A 22,546-nucleotide genomic window follows, 5' to 3' on the forward strand; every position below is an offset into this window, starting at 1 on the left:
GCTTCCCTGTCCTTCACCATTTCTCACAGTTTGCTTCAACTCATGTCCGTTGAGTCGGTGATGCCACCCAGCCATCTCATCCTCTGTCGTCTCCTTCTCCTCCTGCCCTCAATCTTTCCCAGCATCAGGGTCTTTTCCAATGAGTCAGCTCTTCCCATCAGGTGCCCAAAGTATTAGAGCTTCAGCTTCAGCATCAGTCCTTCCAGTGAATATTCAGGGTTGATTTCCTCTAGGATGGACTGGCTGGATCTCCCTGCAACCCAAGGGGACTCGTGTAGCTGATTCACTTTGCTGTACGGTAGAAATTAACCGAATGTTGTAGAGCAACTAAACACCAAAAATAAAAAATTTTAAACTTGGAAAACCTAGCAGTGGGGTGACCCCAAAAATACATTGTTAATGGTAGACAAAGGTGGGGCTTGGTGTCGTGTAGACACAGCCTGTGCGTGAGAACGGACATTCAGAACATAGAACAAGGTGAATTAATGTACGTTAATTAGCACGGTGATCAAAGCTAATGAGACAGCATTACATACTGAGGAGCTGCTGAGAGAATAGATTTAAAATTTTCTCATCACCGAAAAGAAAGGGTGGCTGATACGATGGGGGTGTCAGCTAACGTTTGGTGGTAACCCTTTGGTGACATGCCAGCCAGGGGATTCTCCAGGCAAGAATACTGGAGTGGGCTGCCATGCCCTCCTCCAGGGGAATCTTTCTGACCTAGGGACTGAACCCACGTCTCCTGAATTGGCAGGCGGATTCCTTACCAGGAGCGCCACCCATTTATACGTATTTGAGATCTTTGCGTTGCAACCATAAGTTTACACTGTGGAGTATGTCAGTGACACTTCTATGAATCTGGGGAAAGGAACGTCCCTGGTGGTCCACTGGTTAAGACTCCTCTTGTCCACTGCAGGGGGGCGTGGGTTTGATCCCTGGGTGGGGAACTAAGGTCCCCCGTGTTGCAGGGCACAGCCAAAAATATAAATAAATAAATAAAGCTAAGAAAGGGAAAAAAAAGTCCCACATCTTTTTCTCCGGTGGGCCTCCCACCACGGTTTAACTTGAAGTCGTCTGCCACATACACGCACAGATTTCCGGGTGGGGCTAGTCAATAACTCTGACAGCCTGTTGCTGCTGGTCACACCAGACAGCATTTCTGGAAGGCCACTCCTAGGTATCAACAAAGGCTCACAAATATTTCTCTGGTTGAGTAGTTTGTAGCAAATGTGGAAAGACGTGCCCTTTAGAGCAAGTTGTCAAAGACGTTTTTACCCTCCCCCATGGCATTTCCTTTTTAGTTCTTGGAATGAGTCATGTTCATGCAAGAACTATTTTTTGATTATTTACTGTTTCAAGGAACCAGGAGGCGCTGCAAGACGTTTGTAAAAATATAAGCATGGCAGCTTGAGAAAAGAAAATGGTAGGAAAACGAGTTTTGAAGAAACCCTGGTAGTGGTTTGGTTTCAAAGCCTAGTATAAGGTGTGCTTAGGTAAGACAGAAGAGGGGAGACAAGGACGCAGAGGAGAAGCCACGTGGAGACGGCGGCAGAGACGGGAGGGAGGCGGCCACCAGCCCAGGGACGGACGCCTGGAGCCCCCGGAAGCTGGAAGAGGCGGGGAGGGCCCTCCCCTGGAGCCTCTGCAGGGAGCCCAGCCCCAGGACCCTTGACCTCAGACATCTAGTCTCCAGGGCTGGGGGAGGATAGATGTCGTTTAAGTCCCCTGGTTTGTGGTCATTTGTTGTAATCAGTCCAGGAAACTAATACACACACTCTCTGTAAACTTGTCTAGATCTCAGCTCTTCATCAAGACCATGTCCTCCTCCAGGAGACCTCTTATAGACTTTCCAGGCTTCAGTAGTGGTCAAAGACCAGCATAGAAAACTCCCAGTATTGCAGACCAAATGCCTGACGTCCTGATCATTTAATCTGTCAATTCCCTGAGCGTGGGCATCTATTATTGATCTCATCAAGGCAGCAGTGGGCTTCCCCAGGGGGTCAGCGGTAAGAAATCTGCCTTCAATGCAGGAGACATGGGTTTGATCCCCGGGTCAGGAAAATCCCTTGTAGGAGGGCACAGCAACCCACTCCAGTACTCTTACCTGAAGAATCCCCATTGGACAGAGGAGCCTGGAGGGTCCATGGGGTCACACACAATTAGACACGACTGAAATAACTGAGCACACACCCAAGGCAAGTGAGAGCTTAATTCCCTGCCCAGGGATGGGCATCCTGGATGAGAACCAGGGATCCTAGCCAACACACCCACAAGGGCTAGGAGGCTAGAAGCTGTTTCTCCCTGGAACGTTGCCCCCAGTGAAAAATGCATTTATCTCAGAGGCAGATACTGTCATTCCGGGTATAAAAATTTTTTTATTAGAAACACAGCATCGCAAGGGACAGAGCTTATAGGGAAATGATCCGTTCAGTTACGACAAGCAAGACAGAGACGCTTAAGGCGAGACAGAGGGTGTGGGCATTCCCCGCTCTCAGAGAGGAGGAGCCCAGTACAGAGTTAAGATATCTTTATAAGGCAGTTCTGGATCTTTGTCTTCCTTCAGGCCGATTATCCGGTTTCTTTTCCCACACCTAACCTACCCCGGGACCCTCCCCTGCGGTGTGCACACGCACCCCTCAGGCAAGATGGATCGCCAAGTGAAGGCTTCTGGGAGGAGCAAGACTCTTCATGGTCTGGCCCCATAGCCTGACTTTAGACCCTCCCCCTCAAGGAGACTTCCTGAGCACGTGTAGTGTTTCGCATGTCCCCAAAGAGGGGCGAACACACATCCCTTGACCCTTTAGTCACAGGGGGTTTCATCTCTTCCCTTGAGATGTTTACTAGGGACAAACACTTTTCAGCGAGTTGCCCTGTTTCTGAGGCCGACTGTACATCCCTCCACTGGAGCCTGGTCTAATCTCCTTACCTCAGGAAATGCACACAGGATGCTGGTTTTAAGTTTCCAGCCTGAAGTCCACGTCTTCCAGCCCCACGAAATGCAAACAGGAGGCTAGTCGTAAACCTCTAACCGGGAGACCATCCACCTCCGACCTCACTGTTCCCCACACATGAAGGCAAGGGTTCGCCCAAGTGCAGAGGCAAGGCCACAGAGAAAGGCTGGTCTTTTCCACAAACAGTGCTGAGACCAGTGGACATCCACAGGCAGAAAGATACATGTTGATAGAGACCTCTCGGAACGCGTCTGCTGTGTGTTGATGCGAGGAACTGACTCATTGGAAAAGACCCTGATGCTCGGAAAGATTGAAGACGGGAGGAGAACGGGGCGAGAGAGGATGAGATGGTTGGATGGCATCACCTACTCGATGGACATGAGTTTGAGTGAACTCGGGGAGTTGGTGATGGACAGGGAGGCCTGGCGTGCTGCAGTCCATGGGGTCGCAGAGAGTCAGACACGACTGAGCGACTGAACTGAACTGAATACATATCCCGCTGGAGATTCAAACACACACACAGACACTGGAGGGGAGGGGCCAGCCAAGCCTCCGCAATCACTGGTTTGTGACAGCCTGCTTAACCGGTTGGGCCAGTTGTTACCATGGAAACTCTTAAGAAGTAGACTCTAGGGTCCTCAGGGACACTTGTGAACTTTGACCTGATCATAGTAAATCGCCTCGTCCAGAGTTAAAGACCAGACTTACAGGCGCCTGGGAGACAAAGACGGAGTTTGTTCAATTCAGCCATGCATCAGCTCCGGGCCCCAAGTCCCAGCTGACCCCTCTCAGCTTTCCACACTCCTGGGCCTCAAGGCTGTTTCTTTGCACTTGGGGTCTGCAGGGGAAGCCCCTTTCTTCTGGGGGGTCTTTCCCCACTTTCCCGCCAGGCACCCACCTGCCGAGAAAACGCTTCTTTATTCTCAGAACCACTTTGACAACAGATTACCACGGAAATGTGTAATATTTAAAAGCCGCAGGAGTTAAAGACTGTTTTCCAGCAAAGGTGGTGGGCGGAAAGGTCCGACTCAAAATGAATGTAATTCATGAGGAGTGCGTCAGAAAGTCGTAACAGAGGAAAAGAAGAAAAAGACCCAAAGAAGGTGAAAATGCATAAACTTAAAAAATTGTTTTGTTTTTTAAGAAATACAAGGACTTCCTGGTGGTTCAGTGGTTAAGATCGCTGGTTGGGGAGCTAAGATTCTCACGTGCCTCAGGGCCTAAAGAACCAAAACAGAAAATAAGCAGTACTGGAACAAATTCAATAAAGACCTTAAAAAAAAATGGTCCATGTTAAAAAACCAATCTTTAAAAAAAATACAATGTTCAACGAAGCCAGGTGGAACCTCTAAATTAGGAGCATTCCCGTTTGAATCGTTGGTTTTATAGGTGGCATGACAGTTCGGAGGTTTCCAACAAGTATGTGTCCATCTTACAGCTGGAAGGGTCTCCCCATCGCCAGCCCCTCCAGTTTGTGACACTCAGCACTCTGCTCTCTGCAGCTAGAACTTTATTGTTTTTGCTTCCACACAGATGCGAGATCGTAAGATACCTGTCTTTCTCTGCCTGACTTATCCCACTTAGCATAATGCCCTCAAGGTTCACCTGTTGTCTGCTCAGCCGCTCAGGCGTGTCCGACTCTTTGCGACCCTGTGGACTAAAGCCCAGCAGACCCCTCCATCCATGGGATTCTCCAGGTAAGAACTCAGCTCTCCCCATTGCAGGCAGAGCCACCAAGGCAGCTCATTGCTGCAAGTGACAAGATTTCGTTTTTATGGCCAAATAATATTCCAGTGTGTGTGTGTGTGTGTGTGTGTGTGGCCAAATAATATTCCAGTGTGTCTGTGTGTGTGGCCAAATAATATTCCAGTGTGTGTGTGTGTGTGTGTGTGTGTAGGCTCCACAAGTGGCTCAGTGCTAAAGAACCTGCCTGCCAATGCAGGAGAGCCGGTTTCAATCCCTGGGTGGGGAAGATCCCCTGGAGGAGGGCATGGCAACCCACTCCAGTATTCTTGCCTGGAGAATCCCATGGACAGAGGAGCCTGGCGGGGCTACAGTCCACAGGGTTGCAAAGAGTATGAGCATGTGTGTGTATATATATTTTCTGTATTCATGTGTCCATTGATAACACACTTGGGTTGTTTCCACGTCTTGGCTATTGTGAATACCACTGAAGTAAATAGCGGTGCAAATAAGTCTCCAACATCCTGATTTCATCTCCTGCAGACAAATACCCAGGGCTTCCCTGGGGGCTCAGTTTAAGAATCTGCCTGCAATGCAGGAGATCTGGGTTTGATCCCTGGGTCCGGAAGATTTCCCCTGGCAGAGGAAATGGCAACCCACTCCAGTGTTCTTGCCTGGAGAATCCCATGGACAGAGGCACCTGGAGGGCTGCAGTCCATGGGGTCTCATAGGGTTGGACATTGTAAGGTATAGTTTGGGCCGAGGCAGAAAGAGGAAAGACCATTTCAATAGAAGTAGGTTACCTTTATTTAGGCAAGGAAGGGCGACAGTCGGCCTAACAACCAGGCTGAGTGCAGAGAGGGACCAGGGAGGCTCCGTATTTATAGGGAGGTTTATGGAAGCGATCAGGAAATGTTAATTAGGAGGGATGTTTTGGGTATTCTTTAGCTGAGATGGCATTTGTAGTTGGGTAGGGGGGTGATAAGTCTTCTGGACAGGTGTAGGGGGTGGAAGATTTCTGGACAGGGGGTGGTGATAAGCCCCAGATAGATGCAACCGGCCTGGGGCATCAGGGCAGGACCTAAAGTTCTGTTTTGTTTTCTCCAAAGTTAGATGATTCAGCAAGGGCCTTTGAAACTGTTGTTTTCTCTTCTAGGCTCAAAAGACTCCTTCAGACATGGCTGAGCGACACACACACACACACCGACACACACACACACCGACACACACACACACACACACACACACACAGGGCTGGCACAGCTGCATCCTAGGGTAGTTCCATTTTTTGGTGGCTGGAGGACCGTCCACCCCTTGCCCCCAGCGGCCGCTGCAGTTCTCCATTCCCGACAGCACACAAGGGTCCCGTTCTCCCTGCCTGCTCGCCCACCCCTTGCTGTAACTTGGGGAGCGGCGAGGTCAGGTCTCCCTGGGGTCCGCGTCCCGGGAGCATGCGCAGAACGGGAAGGGCCCGCAGCAGGGCTGCAGCCACGGCTTCCAGACCAGCTGTTCCAGAAGGACAGCTGCTCAGGCGCCGGGCGCAGCGACCGGCGGTGCTCCCGGACCGCCCGGCCCACGCGGGCCACCGCCTCGTGGTACAGGGGCCCGGCGTCGGGCGACAGGGGCCGGGCCTCGGACGGGTCCTCGGAAAGGTCGAAGAGCAGGGGAGGGTCGTGGTGCCTCACGCCGGCTCCCGAGCAGGGGCACACGCTGCGGCCGTGGCAGGCCCCTGCGCCCTCGGGGTGGAAGCGGGGCGTGGTGTAATGGACCTTCCAGAGCCTTCCGCCTAGGGGCAAACGGAGTCGGTGCCCCGTCAGCTGCGCGGACACCTGCAGCTCCATCGCTCACCTTTCTGTCTTTTGTCATCTGTTTCCACCTGTGTCTCTTCCTCTTATGCGGCTGTGTCCTCTATATGCGGCTGTGTCTGACTCTTTGTGACCCCGTGGACTGCAGCCCGCCAGGCTGCTCTGTCCATGGGATTCTTCAGGCAAGGATACTGGAGTGGGCTGCCATGCCTTCCTCCAGGGGATCTTCCCCACCCAGGGATTGAACCCGGGTCTCCTGCACTGAAGCAGATTCTTTACCAGCTGAGCCACCAGGGAGGCCCCTCTGTATGTAACTATTTATTATCTACCTGCTGCTGCTGCCTAGTCGCTTCAGTCGTGTCCGAGTCTGTGCGACCCCATAGACGGCAGCCCACCAGGCTCCCCCGTCCCTGGGATTCTCCAGGCAAGAACACTGGAGTGGGTTGCCATTTCCTTCTCCAATGTGTGAAAGTGAAAAGTGAAAGTCAAGTCACTCAGTCGTGTCTGACTGTTCGCGACCCCGTGGACTGCAGTCTACCAGGCTCCGCCGTCCATGGGATTTGCTAGGCAAGAGTACTGGAGTGGGGTGCCATCGCCTTCATCTGTTATCTCTGTGTATATCTATTTCTCTATCTAGTCACCTATCACGTCACCTTTTCCATCTGTTATATATGCATTTATCGACCACCGTTCTATCCACCCACCCATCCATCCATCCACCTATCCATCCACTTATCAATCCATGCATCCATCCACCCACCCACCTATACCCATCCACCCACCTATACCCACCCACCCATCTATACCCACCCATCATCTGTGTATCCACACATCCATCCCTTATCCATCTCTCCACACATCCACCCGTCACCCACCCACCCACCCATCATCCATCATCCATCATCCATCCATCCACCCACCCATCATCCATCCATCACCCATCCATCCATTCATCATCCATCATCCATCCATCACCCATCCATCATCTATCCATCACCCACCCATCCATCATCCATCCATCCACCCATCCACCCACCCATCACCCACCCATCATCCATCCATCCATCCATCATCCATCCATCACCCATCCACCCATCCACCCACCCATCATCCATCCATCACCCATCACCCACCCATCCATCACCCATCCATCATCTATCCATCACCCACCCATCCATTCATCATCCATCACCCAGCCATCATCTACATATCCATTCATCTATTCACCCACCCATCCATCATCCATCCATCATCCATCCATCCACCCACCCATCCATCATCCATCCATTCATCATCCATCATCCATCCATCCACCCATCCATCATCCATCCATCACCCATCCATCCATTCATCATCCATCCATCCATTCATCATCTATGTATCGATTCATCCATCACCCACCCATCTATCTACCCGTTCATCCATCAGTCTGTCTATCCATCCATCCACCCACCATCCATACACCCATCAAGCCATCCACCCATCTATCCATCCATCCACCTGTTCATCTACTGATCTGTCCATCCACTCATCCATCTACCCATCCACACATCCATCCATCATCCATCCATCCATTCATCATCCGTCATCCATCCATCCACCCACCATCCATACACCCATCCATCCATCATCTACATATCCATTCATCTATCCCCCATCTATCCATCCATCCATCATCCATCCATCCATCCACCTGTTCATCTACTGATCTGTCTATCCACTCATCCATCTACCCATCCACACATCCATCCATCATCCATCCACCCATCAATCTATCCATGCATCCATCCAGCCATCATTTACATATCCATCCATCTACTCACCCACCCATCATCCACCCATCATCCACCCATCATCCATCCATCCACCCACCCATCATCCATCCATCACCCATCCATCCATTCATCATCCGTCATCCATCCATCACCCAGCCATCATCTCTCCATCACCCACCCATCCATTCATCATCCATCACCCAGCCATCATCTATCCATCACCCACCCATCCATTCATCATCCATCACCCAGCCATCATCTATCCATCACCCACCCATCCATCTATCCATCACCCACCCATCCATTCATCATCCATCACCCAGCCATCATCTATCCATCCACCCATCCATGCATCCACCCATCCACCCGGGCACCCACACACCCTCTAGGTTCCATTTCCCTGGAGGACCCTGATGGAGACCAGCACCCACCGAGTCATGGGGAGGCGAGTACTCACTGTCCTTGTCGTGCCAGCGGGCGGCGTGGAGATACTGCCCGCAGTAATGAAACAGGAACTCGTGTGCCGAGTGCTCAGCATCTCCCCACAGCAGGGGCAGCAGGCTCCGGCCGTCAATGACCCTGATTCAAGGAAGAGGCCACAGGAGGGACTGAGACTGAGGCTATGCGGGCTGCACTGTGGACCTGGGACCTTCGAAACCCCAAGACTGCCAGGACCCCAGGTAACACACAGTGGATCAGACACGCCTCGTCTCCCCAAGGCTGCCCAGACGGTGTGTAGCACGTCATACATAGAAGACACACAGACATACCCAGACACAACAACACACACCACGCTGACCGCAGATATTAATACCAAGTCTTCTTAAATTCCAGTTGGGCTGCCTGTGCCCCTAGGCTGAAGTCTAGGGCAGCAGAAACCTTTTATTTATATTTTTCATTTTATCTATATATTTTTGAATTTTTCTTTTCTATTAGAGTATAGTTGATGAACGACGTTATGATAGTTGTAGGTATATGGCAAAGTGAATCAGTGATACGTAAAACATGTATGTATTCTTTTTCAAATTCTTTTCCTATTTAGGTGATTACAGAGCACTGAGCAGAGTTCCCTGTGCAGTACAGCAAGGCCTTGTTGGTTATCTATTTTATATATAGTAGGTGAGGTTAACATCTCTAATTAGCAAAGCTTTGAGTAAAGCAGATTGCCCTGGGGTTAGGAGGGTGAGTCTGGTCCGATCAGTTGAAGGCTGTCAAGAACAAATCTGAGGTTTGCTGGAGAAAAGAAAACTCTCTCTCAACACAATGATACAGAAATACTCCTGAATTTGCTGTGCAGCCTTCCCAACATCAAATTTCAATTTGCCAGTCTCTACCACTGTGTGAGCCAATTCCTTATGATAAATGTCTTATTTTTGACCCCACAGACTATAGCCTGCCAGGCTCCTCTGTCCGTGGGATTCTCCAGGCAAGAAGACTGGAGTGAGTTGCCATGTCCTCCTCCAGGGGATCTTTCCAACCCAGGGATCGAACCTGGGTCTCCTGCATTGCAGGCAGGCACTCCTTACCATCTGAGTCACTAGTGGAGCCCTTCTCACTTACACACACGCACACACACACACACACACACCCCTACACATGTACTGCTGGCTCTCTCTCTCCAGAGAAACCTGCTGAACTACAAATACTATTAAACTAAAAAATTAATAAGATGGCTTTTTTTTTGCAGTAAGAACTAGGGGTAAAGTACCTTATATTATTATCCATCACACACAAATATTTATTGGTAACCTTTTTTTTCAGGCTTTTTTTTGGGGGGGGGGGAGGGTGACAGGTAGAATCCTCATTCCCCAAGCAGGGATCGAACCCATACCCCCTGTGAGTGGAAACATGGATTCCTAACCACTGGAGATCTAAGGAAGTCCCTTATTGGTTATCCTAAAGGAAGTAAAATCCAATCTTGTATCAAAATATTTACTTCTATTTCTTCTCATGTATGAGAGGGACTTTTTGGGTGTGTATCGAGGTACATAATTATTTTTCAATCACATTTTCAAGGGACTTCCCTGGTGGTCCAGCAAGGTTAAGACACTGAACTTTCAGTGCAGGAAGGACACAGGTTCAATCCCTGGTCCGGGAACTAAGATCCCACGTGCTGTGTGGCACAGCCTAAAAATAAATAAAATAAACTTTAAAAAAAAATTTAAATTTTCATAGCCGCACCAACACGTCGGCAACATTGCATCTCAGAAGATTAATAGGAGATGTCACATTCTGACGATTGCTTCTCCGGATTGTGATGCCGTAACATAAACTCTTGCTGAAAAAAAGACCAAAACAAGTCACTGGACCCAATAGTTCGTTTAGTCTTGTTTTCCTGGGTGTGGTTATTTCACATCAGCCTGTCCCCTACATGGGAGCCTATTTTAAACGCTCTCCTATCGTGGAATATTTTCCCCAAAGATATGGACGAGGGAAGGGGGCTCTCTCAGGACGCAGGGAGGAGTGTACCTGTCCTGGGGCACCTGGCCGCCTGCCAGCTGGACCACAGTGGGGAAGACGTCCATCAGGCTGGTGGGCTCATGGATCACGCGGCCGGCCGGCAGGACCCCAGGCCACCGGAATATCCCTGGGACCCGGATCCCGCCTTCCCAGCCGGCCATGCCTTTGCCACCTGGAAGGGAACGACACCACTGCCTTCTCAGGAGATGCTCCAGCCACACCCGGATGTACTTGTGTGGGTCTGTATCCAGTGTGTATGCTCGGTCGCTCAGTGGCGTCCAACTCTTGGCCACCCCATCGCTGTAGCCCACCGGCGCTAGTGGTAAAGCACCCACCTGCCAGTGCAGGGGATCTATGAGATGCTGGCTTGATCCCTGGGTTGGGAAGATCCCCTGGAGGAGGGCAAGGCGACCCATTCCAGTATCCTTACCTAGAGCATCCCATGGACAGAGGAGCCTGGCAGGCTACAGTCTGTGGGGTTGCAAAGAGTCAGACACGACAGAGTGACTGACCACACACACGTAGACTGTAGCCCACAAGGCTCCTCTGGCCACGGGATTCTCCAGGCGAGAACGCTGGAGTGGGTTGCCATCTCCTTCTCCAGAATAGTTCAGATGAACCGTATCAAATTTTATTTTATTCATTTCATTTAAAAAAATTTTTTTGGCCATGCTGAAAGGCACGTGGGATCTTAGTTCCCTGACCAGGGATCAAACCCGTGCACCCTGCAATGGAAGTGCGGAGTCTTAACCAGTGCACCACCAGGGAAGTCCCTCATGTCAGATATTTAAAAGTACCAATGTAAAGAGATTTTACCCTGGAACCCCAATGCCCACGGGCCTTACCTCTGTAAATTCCATTCCACCCGCCCAGTTGGACGTGTCCGTCTCTCGCCTCCAAGTGTCCCCCATGATCAGAGGTGAAGTACGTGAAAGTCGTGTTTTTCAGGCCATGTGTTTCAACGGCGTTCAGAATCTCCCCTTTAGGAAAGACGCGGCATTTCAGGGCGACGTGAATGAAACAGCATCTGAGAATTCAACCCAACATCTCCTTTCTGAAGGTTTCCCAGGTGGCTCAGTAGTGAAAGAACCCACCCACCTGCCGACGCAGGCGATGTGGGTTCTATCCCTGGGTCGGGAAGATCCCCTGGAGGAGGGCACGGTAACCCACTCCAGCGTTCTTGCCTGGAGAATCCATCCCATGGACAGAGGAGCTGATGGACTGCAGTCCATGGGGTCACAAAGAGTTGGACACGACTGAGCGACTAACATTTAATTTTTAAGCTCTTTATCGAAGGTACTACAATACAGTTTCTGTTGTATGTTTGGTTTTTTGGCCGCGAGGCATGTGGGATCTCAGCTCCCTGACCAGGGATCGAACCCACACCCCCTGCATTGGAAGGTGAAGTGGTAACCACTGGACCGCTTGGGAAGTCCTGTCGTGGCAGCGTTCAATCACAGACTTTAGAAGGACGCCTATGTGCAAAAGTAGACAAAAGAAATAGGAAAGACAGAAGGAATCTGCGGATGACGTGGGAGAACCTTCCTCTTCGTCTTTGATTCTTTACCGAAGGCTGGCTCCTGGGGAGGTCACCGACGTGTCACCCCGCCATCCAGGGAAGGCCGGGAACTAACGAAGCCTGGCCGTGGGCTGACTTACCCACGAGCCAGTCCATCTCCTCCACGTTGTCGCCGTACAAGCCGTGCTGACTTTTCCCAAGGAACCTTTCTGTGGTCACCAGGGGGACATGGACATGCAGCAGAGACACAAAGAGCAGGAAAGGACCGTGCTTATTTCTGAAAGGAGAAAAAACATCCTTTGGCTACAACAGCATCTCTATGATCCAGGATTTCAAACTAGAGACTGAAGGCTCGTGGGCATCAAGTAATTCACATCTGTTTGCTGGGGGTTTTAGCATCTGTAAAACAACTGAAGAAGTCTGTATCAGATACTATGATCTACATGCTTCAGACAGGAGCTGCAGCAGAGGACAGGGGTAGGGGCCTGTCCCAGGAACGCCCCATAGGGTCGTGCCAGCTACATTTCCGTGTCAGCACACACAGCCCCTTACTCTTTTAAGGTGCTGCGCGATATTCTAGACATCCCAAGTGGCTCAGTGGTAAAGAATCCAGCTGCCAATGCAAGAGACCCGGGTTCATATCCCTGGGTTGAGAAGATCCCCTGGAGCAAGGCATGGCAACCCACTTCAGTATGCTTGCCCGGAGAATCCCCAGGACGGAGGAGCCTGGTGGGCTACAGTCCATGGGGGTCGCCAAGAGTCGGACACGACTGAGCAACTGAGCATGCACACAGAGAAGGTTTATATTAACAGAAAGAAAACAGAGCCCAAAACAAGAAGAAGAGACTGGAGTTTTGGAAACCAATCCATGTGTAACTGTTGAAGTCTTCAAACCCACCTGCTTGTTTCAACCCACTCCAGTCTTCCCATGCAGAGAATCCCATGGATAGAGGAGCCTGGTGGGCTACAGTCCATGGGGCCACAAAGAGTCGGACACGACTGAGCAACTAAGACACACACACACACGTCTGCTTGGAGAGCTGGCAGATTCCCACCGGTGATAAACAGACTCAGATGCACCCAGAACTCACCTCTGATTTCCAAGGGGATGGCGCCATTACCTTGCAAGAAAGGAGACAGCCTCCTTGAGCACGAGGCTCGCAGCTCTTTCCAAAGCCATGGGCTGCTCAGTGACTTCGTGGTTTCTCATCAGGATGCAGTTCCAGCGGCGGACGAAGCCAAAGCTGGCGTACCAGGACGTGAGAAAGAGCAGGACCAGGGTGACCACACTCAAGACTAGTCTCCAGGAAACGGAGATCAGCCTGCAGGCTTTGCCGGCCACGACGGTCAGCACGCCCAGGGCCATGATCTGGGTGGAAAGCCACAGCCTGGCCCTCAAGCCCGCGTCCAGCGCCGGGGGCCTGTCTGGGTGGCAGTCGTTGACCAGCGTGAAGGGCATGCCGTAGAAATAGTCAAAGCCGTGGTGCAGAGGGTGATGGCAGTGGTCGTTGCGCGAGGCACAGTTTACACCCTGATGCCATTTTCCTGAAGACAGAAGCAAGAACTTAAAAAAAAAAAGAAACATAAAAAACAGCATACGTCTAAGGGATTCTGCCTGAAATCTCTTTCTGAGGGTAACTGGGAGGTTCATCACCAACTCAGTGGTCATGAGTTTGAGCAAACTCCCGGAGACGGTGAAGGACAGGGAAGCCTGGCGTGCGGCAGTCCATGGGGTCGAAGAGAGTCAGACACGACTGAGCGACTGAACAACAACACCCAAAAAGCAACAGGGGCTTCCTAGGTGTAACGAATCTGCCTGCCAGTGCAGGAGACACAAGAGATGCGGGTTCAATCCTTGGGTTTGGGAAACCTCCTGGAATAGGAAAAGGATGCTCACTCCAGTATTCTTTCCTGGAGAATCCCATGGACAGAGGAGCCTGGCAGGCTACAGGTGCCCAAAATTCCACGTGAAGAAGTGACATTTTTTCCCTTGTTCCTTTGGTCCCCCCACCCCCCACGACTCACAAGCTATCTTCAGAACCTGTAAGACTCTGTCCTGGTTCCCAACCCAGGAATCTGCCCTTTTACATTTAAGGAAACAAAAACATCAGGCTGCAGTGAGGATTTTGGAGAATAAAGCCATACAGAAGGATCCCGCCTCCAAAGCGTCCCACCATCTGATGTTTTAACACTGGGTTTTGAGATGAGGTGTGGCCATTTAAAGCAATATAATGTCTAGAAGATTCTGACCAGTGCCATGAGGAAAAGATGGACTCCTCCAGCAAAGAGGCTAATGGAGAAATATTTTAAAGTTACAAGGACTCCCTGAGAAAACCATAATTGTAAAAAACTCACGTACTCCAGGAGGAGACAATGGCGCCCCACTCCACTACTCTTGCCTGGAAAATCCCATGGGCAGAGGAGCCTGGTAGGCTGCAGTCCATGGGGTCGCTAAGAGTCAGTCACGACTGAGCGACTTCACTTTGACTTTTTACTTTCATGCATTGGAGGAGGAAATGGCAACCCACTCCAGTGTTCCTGCCTGGAGAATCCCAGGGACGGGGGAGCCTGGTGGGCTGCCGTCTATGGGGTCGCAGAGTCGGACACGACCGAAGCGACTCAGCAGCAGCACGTACTCCAACGCTCACTGCAGCACTATTTACGATAGCCAAGACATAGAAAGAACCTAACTGTCCATTGACAGATGAATGGACACAGATGCGGCACGTATATACAAAGGAATATTACTCAGCCATAAAAAAGAATGAATTTGAGTGACTGCTGGTGAGGGTGGATTAACCCAGAACCTACTCTACAGAGTGAAGTCAGTCAGAAAGAGAAAAAAAGTATCCCATGTTAACACGTATGTACGGAATTTAGAAAGACAGCAGATGAACCTATTCGCTGGGCGGGAATAAAGACTAGAGCGTGGATAAAGGACGTGTGGACACAACAGGGGAAGGAGATGGTGGGACGAACCGAGACAGCAGCGCTGACATCTATACACGGCCATGTGTGAAACAGACAGCTAGCGGGAAGCTGCTGCACAGCTCAGCAGGGGGCTCTGGGATGACCTAGGCGGGTGGGGGGTGCGAGGTGAGCGAGAGGCTCAAGAGGGAGCATTCTTCATGGCTGACTGACTTCACTGTAAAGCAGAGAGCAAGACAACACTGTGAAACAACTCTCCTCAAAAAAAGTCTAGAAAAAAATAAAGAAAAGAAAGATGAATATTATTAAAAGAAAATAAAATTACTGGGTTAAAAAAAAAAAAAAAAGACTCTTCAATTCCAACATGGTGAACCATTCAAGAGACATGAGAGGCACCAGGAACTAAGTCTGGGTTCTCACAGCTGAACGTTTTCTAGGAACATAGGGTCTTGCGATCCCTGACCTTCACCGTCACGCAAAGAAAGCAGAAAAATACACGCGTCACCACACACCGATGAGGCCCGTGGTGTACCCCTGCCGCTGAAGGATCCTCGCAAACGTGGTTTCATTCTGCGGGAGTCCCCCCGAACCCGCGTTCCACTGCAGGGCCCGGTAGCCATCCGTGGCGTCCATGCCTGCGGAGAGCAGCAGAGCCGAGAGGAAACGTTGGTTTCCAGTAAACAGCGGGAAGTACCCTACTTCCGGGAAGTACCCTACTTCTGGTAAGTAGGCCGAGGGTCTCCACTGGGGACTGAGGTTCTCCACCACGGATGACCCTGTGAGGAACCATCTGAAACTGCAACTTGACCTCGAGACGGACTCAAAGATTCTGGACAAACAACACGGAATACAATCAGTTACCTTGAAGGCTTTCAGCTTTCTGAATTCTCAGTAATTACAGAGCTTTTTGGTGGCTCAGATGGTAAAGAAACTGCCTGCAGTGGAGGAGACGGGGGTTCGATCCATGGGTTGGGAAGATCCCCTGGAGAAGGAAATGGCAACCAACTCCAGTCTTCTTGCCTGGAGAATCCCATGGACAGAGAAGCCTGGCAGGCCACAGTCCATGGGGTTGCAAAGAGTCTGGAGATGACTGAGCACCTTGGCAGCATACAAGCACAATAGTTACATAATTCCAGGAAAGTGAATTTGCAGATTGTATTTTAACCATTATCAACCATTGGCCCTTGATTTCTTTTTTGGCTATTTTCAGGATCTTAGTTCCCAGACCAGGGATCGAACCCATGTCCCCTCCACTGGAAGCTCAGAGTCTCAATCACTGGACTACCAGGGAAGTCCCACCACCTGATTCTTTTCTTTTGTTAAATATATATTTATTTATTTGTCTGTGCAGGATCTGAGTCATGTCAAGTAGGATCTAGTTCCTTGACAGGGGATGGAACCCATGCTCCCTGCATTGGAAAAAGAGTCCCCAACCACTGGGCTGCCAGGGAACTCCCACCACCTGATTCTTCTTCTTTTTTTTTTAAGATATATATACATATATATATATATATATATTTGGCTGTGCAGGGTCTTAGTTATGACATGTGGACTCTGGTTCTCTGACCAAGGATTGAACCTCTGACCCATGCACTGGAAGAGCATGGAGTCTCAACCACTGGACACCAGGGAAGTCCTACCACCTAATTCTTTTAGTTTGTATTTTGTGTTAGCCTTTTTTTTTATTTGTATCAAAGTCCCCTTGTCTTTTTATACAGCAGTTGATGGGGTTCTCGCTGGGAAATATACTGAAGTGGTATGGCTCCGTACTGATGCAATGGACACGAGCTTGGGCTAACTCCGGGAGATGGCCACCACCTCATTTTTAAGGATAGTCAACGGGCGGACGAGGCCAGCCCTTTCCCCAGCAGCCCCCACAACACCCACCTGATCTGAAGGCGTGTCTCCCCGTGAGGAAGGCGGCCCTGCTCGGGGTGCACAGGGGGGCGGCCGCCAGGTGCTGGGTGAGCCTCACGCCTTCCTCTGCCAGCCGATCGATGTTCGGTGTCCTGGGCAAAGCACACAAAGGTCACCCTTAGGATGGGTCGAGCGAGCTGGGTGGGGTCCCCATGCTGAAAGGTATACGGATGAGTTCTCTATTTGAGGAACTTCCTTTGCTTTAGATGTAATTGCATTTTGCCCCCTGCAGGACCTCCCTGGTGGCTCAGATGGTAAAGCAACCTGCCTGCAATTTGGTATAACCGGGTTCAGTCCCTGCGTAGGGAAGATCCCCTGGGGGAGGAAATGGCAACCCACTCCAGTATCCTTGCCTGGGAAATCCCATGGACAGAGGAGCCTGGAGGGCTGCAGTCCATGCGGTCACAGTTGGACACAAATGAATGACTAACACACACACACACACATCTGCAGAGACAGTTCCTAAAACTTCTGTTCAGAGGTGGCGGCTGATGGTATCATTCACACGCACTCCAACACAGGTTTCCGTGCATGCTCAGTTGTGTGTAACGCTTGGAGACCCCATGGACTGCAGCACGCCAGGCTTCCCTGTCCATCTGCATCTCCTGGAGCTTGCTCAAACTCATGTCCATCGAGTCCATGATGCCATTCAACCATCTCATCCTCTGTCACCCCCTTCTCCTCCTGCCCTCAATCTTCCTCAGCATCAGGCTGTTTGCATCAGGTGGCCAAAGTACTGGAGCTTCAGAATCACTGGCCTGATCTTAGGAATTCTTCTCACCTTCCTAGTCTCAGATTTCCCTCTAACTCTCCTTCTTTCCCTCTGAAGTCTCTTGTGCTCTCTTCTTCCCCTCAGAAAGGTTGATAACTCACTTTTGCTCCAAAAATAACTTTCGCTGTGGAAATTTGATGCCTTAAGGAATTTCCTAATTTCTTCGGGCAGATTTGAAGTCTGGTTCATTCATCCAAACACGCGCACACACACTCCGAGAACTGCCTCCCGGCTACCCCTATCCCCAGCTCGAGCGAGGTACCTTAGTGTGTCGTTTCCATAGCAACCGAGATCCCCAATGCCCAGATCGTCCGCCATTATCAGCAGAATATTTGGTTTAGACGTATTCGCTGATTTTAACTCGCAAGTCTTCAGAAGCAAACACATGATGAGCAACACATTTAAAGAGTTCCTAGAGAGAAGAAAGAAGGGGGGGGAAAGCCAAAAATGAAATAAACGTCTCCTTTGGAATGAAAAAGTCAGCCTTTCAAACAGGTTGCGGGGAAGGTGCAGGGCATTCGCATCCCACTGCACGTGTGCTCCGTCCATAGTCCGCCTCTCTGCAACCCCGCTGACAGGAGCCCACCAGGCTCCTCCGTCCATAGCGTTCTCCAAGCAAGAATAACCAGAATGCATTGTTACTTCCCTTCTGCAGGGGATCTCCCCCACCCAGAGCCTGTACCGGTGCTTGCTACACTGGCCGAGGGATTTTTTAGCACTGAGCCTCCCTGGAAGCTCTTCCTTTATATGAGGATTTGACAAAGAAAGGCCTGCAGCCCTTGTATATTTTTATCCCAAGGCTTGACCAATCCATTCCACGCGCCGCACAGAACTTGAACGCACTAGTTTTTGCTTTTGAAAGTCGTGATCCGCCCAAATTCAGTTTCTTTCACTGAATTCGCCCAGGCCCCCCACCTTGCACTACTTTGTAATTAATTCTCGCTGCACCCCGGGCACGCCTGTCCCTGGGTCTCAGAGCTGCCTTCCGCACAGAGGCAGGGGGCCCAGGGTGAGGGGAACCCAGGGTGAGGGGGGCCCAGGCTCCGCCAGGAGGGAAACGGGGCCAGGTCGGAACAGAAGGGGACTTAACGTTTTTAAAGGATCAATAGGGGATTAAAAGTACCCTAGACAGCAAAGCTGTTTTGATCAAATGATCACTGCTCGGATTTGAAAAGCGCGCGTTCAGCGAGCGTCGAGGTTTGGGCGGTCCTGGGTGGTGGACCTGGGCAGGCTCTCCCCGCCCCCCAAAACCGAGAGGCGCTCGGAGGCTAGACGCTCCAGCGGATCCCCGAGTCCGCAACAGGGGCCCCGGTGCCATCCACGTTCTCCGATCGCGTCCCGGTGGACGTTCCTCGATCGCGTCCGGATGCGTCAAGCAGTCCGGAGACCCGGGGCGGCGTCTCCGCGGTGCTCGGGGTCGGGGACCTGTGGCCTGGGGACTTCCGTTTGTACAGGATCAATACGGCATTAAAAGTCCCCTAGACAGCACAGCTCCGATTTGCAAGGCGCGCCGCCAGCGAGTGCCGGGCGCCGCCCCGACGCGCGGGCGTGTGCACGGCCTAACGGAGATCTGGGCGGTCCTGGGGGTGGACTTACCGAGGCTCTCCCCGCCCCCCAAGCCCTGCGGCCCTGGGCGCTAGAAGCTCCAGCGGACCCGAGTCCCCAGCAAGGGCCCTCCCGGTGCCAACACCGTCCCCGTGTTGGGCCCCGACGCGCCAAGCAGTCCGGAAGCTGGGGGCGGCCTTTCCGCCGCGCTTGGGTTTCGGGACCTGTAGCCCGCGGCCTGAGACTTGGGGAGTGGGGTTACCCTTGGAGGAATTTGTTGTGGTGAAAAGGAAAACAGAGGGATGAGTTTTCCTTTCCCTTTCCTGAGAATAAATACAAAGTGAACAGTGAGCAGGCCTGATCGTTCCTAGTTGGTTTTTTTTTTTTTTTTTTCACTTTAACTGGTCGGAACTCTGCGTGTTTGTAACTAAAGTTTGCTTTTTCTGCCCCCTAACTCTGCAGGAGCCACAATTCAGTCTTTTTTTTTTTTTTTTTTTTCTTGGACTCTATGCTAAACGCAACGCCCTACCTGGTGTTCACGCTTACAACACCCTTCCCTTTGAAGTTACATGTCAGAAAGAAGGCCCCCAGAGCCACTCCGTCAGACTCAGTTACGGGTTACTGACAGTGTAGGACTGTCTCTGAAACAACGCAAGGGGAATACATCAGGATCCTATCACCTCTTCTGGGGGCTTGCCTGGTGGCTCAGAAGGTAAAGAATCTGCCTGCCCTTTGGAGACCTGGGTTCGATCCCTGGGTCGGGAAGATCCCCTGGAGAAGGAAATGACAACCGACTCCAGTTTTCTTGCGTGGAGCATCCCATGGACAGAGGAGCCTGGCGGGCTCGCCAAGAGTCCAGAAGGTAGGGCAGACCGATTGCATCCTAGTGGGTTTCAGGCACACGGCCACGCTGGTGGGGTGTGTGGGGAGGTGGTCAGCGTGCAGAACGGGGGTGTGTCTTACTTTGGGGATGGAGGGCGCGCGGCGAGAGAGGGCTGGAAGGAGGCTAGTGAGTGGCTGGAGGAGACCTCTGGGGCGGGACAGGAAGTCTTTGGAGAGCGGGGGAGGGCTGCGCCACCTCTACCCGGGCGTGGCCTGCCTGCCTGCCCTTCCTCCCCGCCGCCTCCCCCACCTTCTGGTCCCTTTCCTTCCGCTCCCTCCCTTTCCCCGACGCCCCCCGACGCCCCCAACCCAGCTCTCTGGTCCCGCCGGCGTCCAGGAAGGCGAGCTGGCCTCCAGCTGCGTTTTGGCGACTCCGAGGCGCAAGCGCAGGCCGGCCTTCGGGCGGGTGGGTGGGTGGATGGGGGCGTCCAGGCTCACCCTAGACGCCTCTCCCTACTCTATTCCCCTGTTTCCACGCCCCCAGCCCCAGGATCGGGGAAGGACCGGGGCCCAGGGTCCCGCGCACCTGGCGGCGTGCGCCGCGCGTCTCCTCCGCGCTGTGAGCGCCATGGCGGGGCGCGGCCCGGAGCGCGGAACTTTGCCCCGGGCGCTCTGGGTCCCGCCCACCGAGCGGCGAGATCTGGGGTGTGGGGTCCCCCTCCCGCTCTAATCCGCTTAAAGTCCTGGGGCCTCAGGCGAAACCGACCTTCTAAACAGGTTTTCCTGGGTGGCTTTCTCGGTGGCGGGCACTCCCAGGAGACAGGGGCCAAAGCGGGAGTGCAGTTGTTTCTAAGTCGTGTCTGACTCTTTGCGAGTCCACAGGGCGACAGAAATGCCGGGCTTCCCTGTCCTTCACCAGCTCCCGGAGTTTGCTCAAACTCATGTCCATCCAGCCCTCTCATTTTCTGTCGCCCCATTTTCCTCCCGCCTTCAGTCTTTCCCAGCATCAGGGTCTTTCCCAGTGAGTCAGCTCTTCGCAGCATGTGGCCAGAATATTGGAGCTTCAGCTTCGGCAACAGTCCTTCCAATGGATATTCACGGTTCATTTCCTTTAGGATGGACTGGTTGGATCTCCTTGCAGTCCAAGGGACTCTCAAGACTCTTCTGTTATTGGACTAGAGTTGATTTACGAATCTTGTGTTAGTTTCAAGAGTACAGCAGAGTGAATCAGCAAACATGCGCATGGATCCACTCCTTTTTGTATTTCCTTCCCATTCAGGTCGCCACGGGGCACTGAGTAGAGTTCCCTGAGCTATGCACTAGGTTCTGACAGGTTATCTGTTTGATACATGTGTGCTAAATTGCTTTGGTTGTGTCCGACACTTTGCGACCCCGTGGACTGTATAACCTGCCAGGCTACTCCGTCCGTGGGACTCTCCAAGCAGCAACCCTGGATGGAGTAGCTTGCCACTTCCTTCTCCAGGGAATCTTCCCCACCCAATTACGTCTCCTGCATTGGCAGGCAGGTTCTTCACCGCCAGTGCCACAGAGAAAGCCATTTAACAACAGTTCCTCTAAATGTGCATAGTATTTCCAAAAACTTAGATCTAGATTCTTTTTGCCTTTCAAAATATACTATTATATTTGAGTAGCAAAAAAAAAAAAGAAAGAAAGGCATTTAATACATCGTAGTCTGTATGTATCAATTCCAATCTCCCAGTATAGCCTGTCCACCCCTTAACTCCTGGTAAGCGAGTTTGTTCTCTACATCTGTGAGCCTGTTTGTGTTTCTATGTGTGGGTGTGTGTGTTCATTGCTCAGTCGTGTCCGACTCTTTGCGACCCCGTGGGCTGTAGCCCGCCAGGCTCCTCTGTCCGTGAGATTCTCCAGGCAAGAATCCTGGAGTGGGTTGCCGTTTCCTCCTCCAGGGGGAGTCTTCCTGATGCATGCATCAGACCCGGTTTCTGTTGTGTAGATAAGCTCATTTGTATATTTTAGCGTTGGAGGCTTATTTTTTTTTATTGGAGAGTCATTACTTCCCAATATTGTGGTTGTTTTTGACATCCATCAACATGAATCAGCCATAGGTATACATATATCCCCTTCCTCTTGAACTTCCCTCCCTCTCCTACCCCCCTATAGGTTGTCACAGAGCGCCAGCTTTGGCTTCCTAGCATCGTACGGCAAATTCCAACTGGCTCTCTACCTTACAAATGATAAGACATGTTTCAAGGCTATCCTATCCGTCTGTCCTTCCCCCGCTGTGTCCGCAAGTCTGTCCTTTATGTCTTCGTCTCCTTTGCGGCTTTGCAGTTAGGATCGTCAGGACCCTCTTTCTAGATTCCATGTATGTACATTCAGTTCAGTTC

At 51.6% G+C, this 22,546-nt stretch overlaps 2 protein-coding genes across 3 annotated transcripts in view; one reads left to right on the forward strand and one right to left on the reverse strand.

Moving 5' to 3' along the window:
• Nucleotides 1-5,952: 5,952 nt before the first annotated feature.
• LOC138431355 (arylsulfatase D-like) lies at nucleotides 5,953-20,845 on the reverse strand. The gene is given in 11 exon segments (XM_069573436.2): nucleotides 5,953-6,137; nucleotides 6,140-6,420; nucleotides 8,672-8,793; nucleotides 10,684-10,846; nucleotides 11,520-11,654; nucleotides 12,334-12,470; nucleotides 13,315-13,738; nucleotides 15,634-15,756; nucleotides 17,009-17,130; nucleotides 18,073-18,222; nucleotides 20,764-20,845. Coding segments are annotated over 11 exon segments (1,785 nt in total). The 5' UTR covers nucleotides 20,808-20,845; the 3' UTR covers nucleotides 5,953-6,053.
• LOC138431356 (arylsulfatase H) overlaps nucleotides 19,469-22,546 on the forward strand; it is a 59,838-nt gene continuing 56,760 nt past the window's right edge. The window contains exon 1 of one of the 2 annotated variants that reach the window (XM_069573437.1): nucleotides 19,469-20,217. In XM_069573437.1, the coding sequence (XP_069429538.1) occupies nucleotides 20,177-20,217 (41 nt within the window). In that variant the 5' untranslated portion in view covers nucleotides 19,469-20,176. The remainder of the gene's footprint in view (nucleotides 20,218-22,546) is intronic. The other variant, XM_069573438.1, reaches the window with a different exon arrangement.

The sequence above is a fragment of the Ovis canadensis genome, chromosome Y (assembly GCF_042477335.2).
Source record: "Ovis canadensis isolate MfBH-ARS-UI-01 breed Bighorn chromosome Y, ARS-UI_OviCan_v2, whole genome shotgun sequence".
In the NCBI taxonomy this organism is placed as follows: Eukaryota; Metazoa; Chordata; class Mammalia; order Artiodactyla; family Bovidae; genus Ovis; species Ovis canadensis.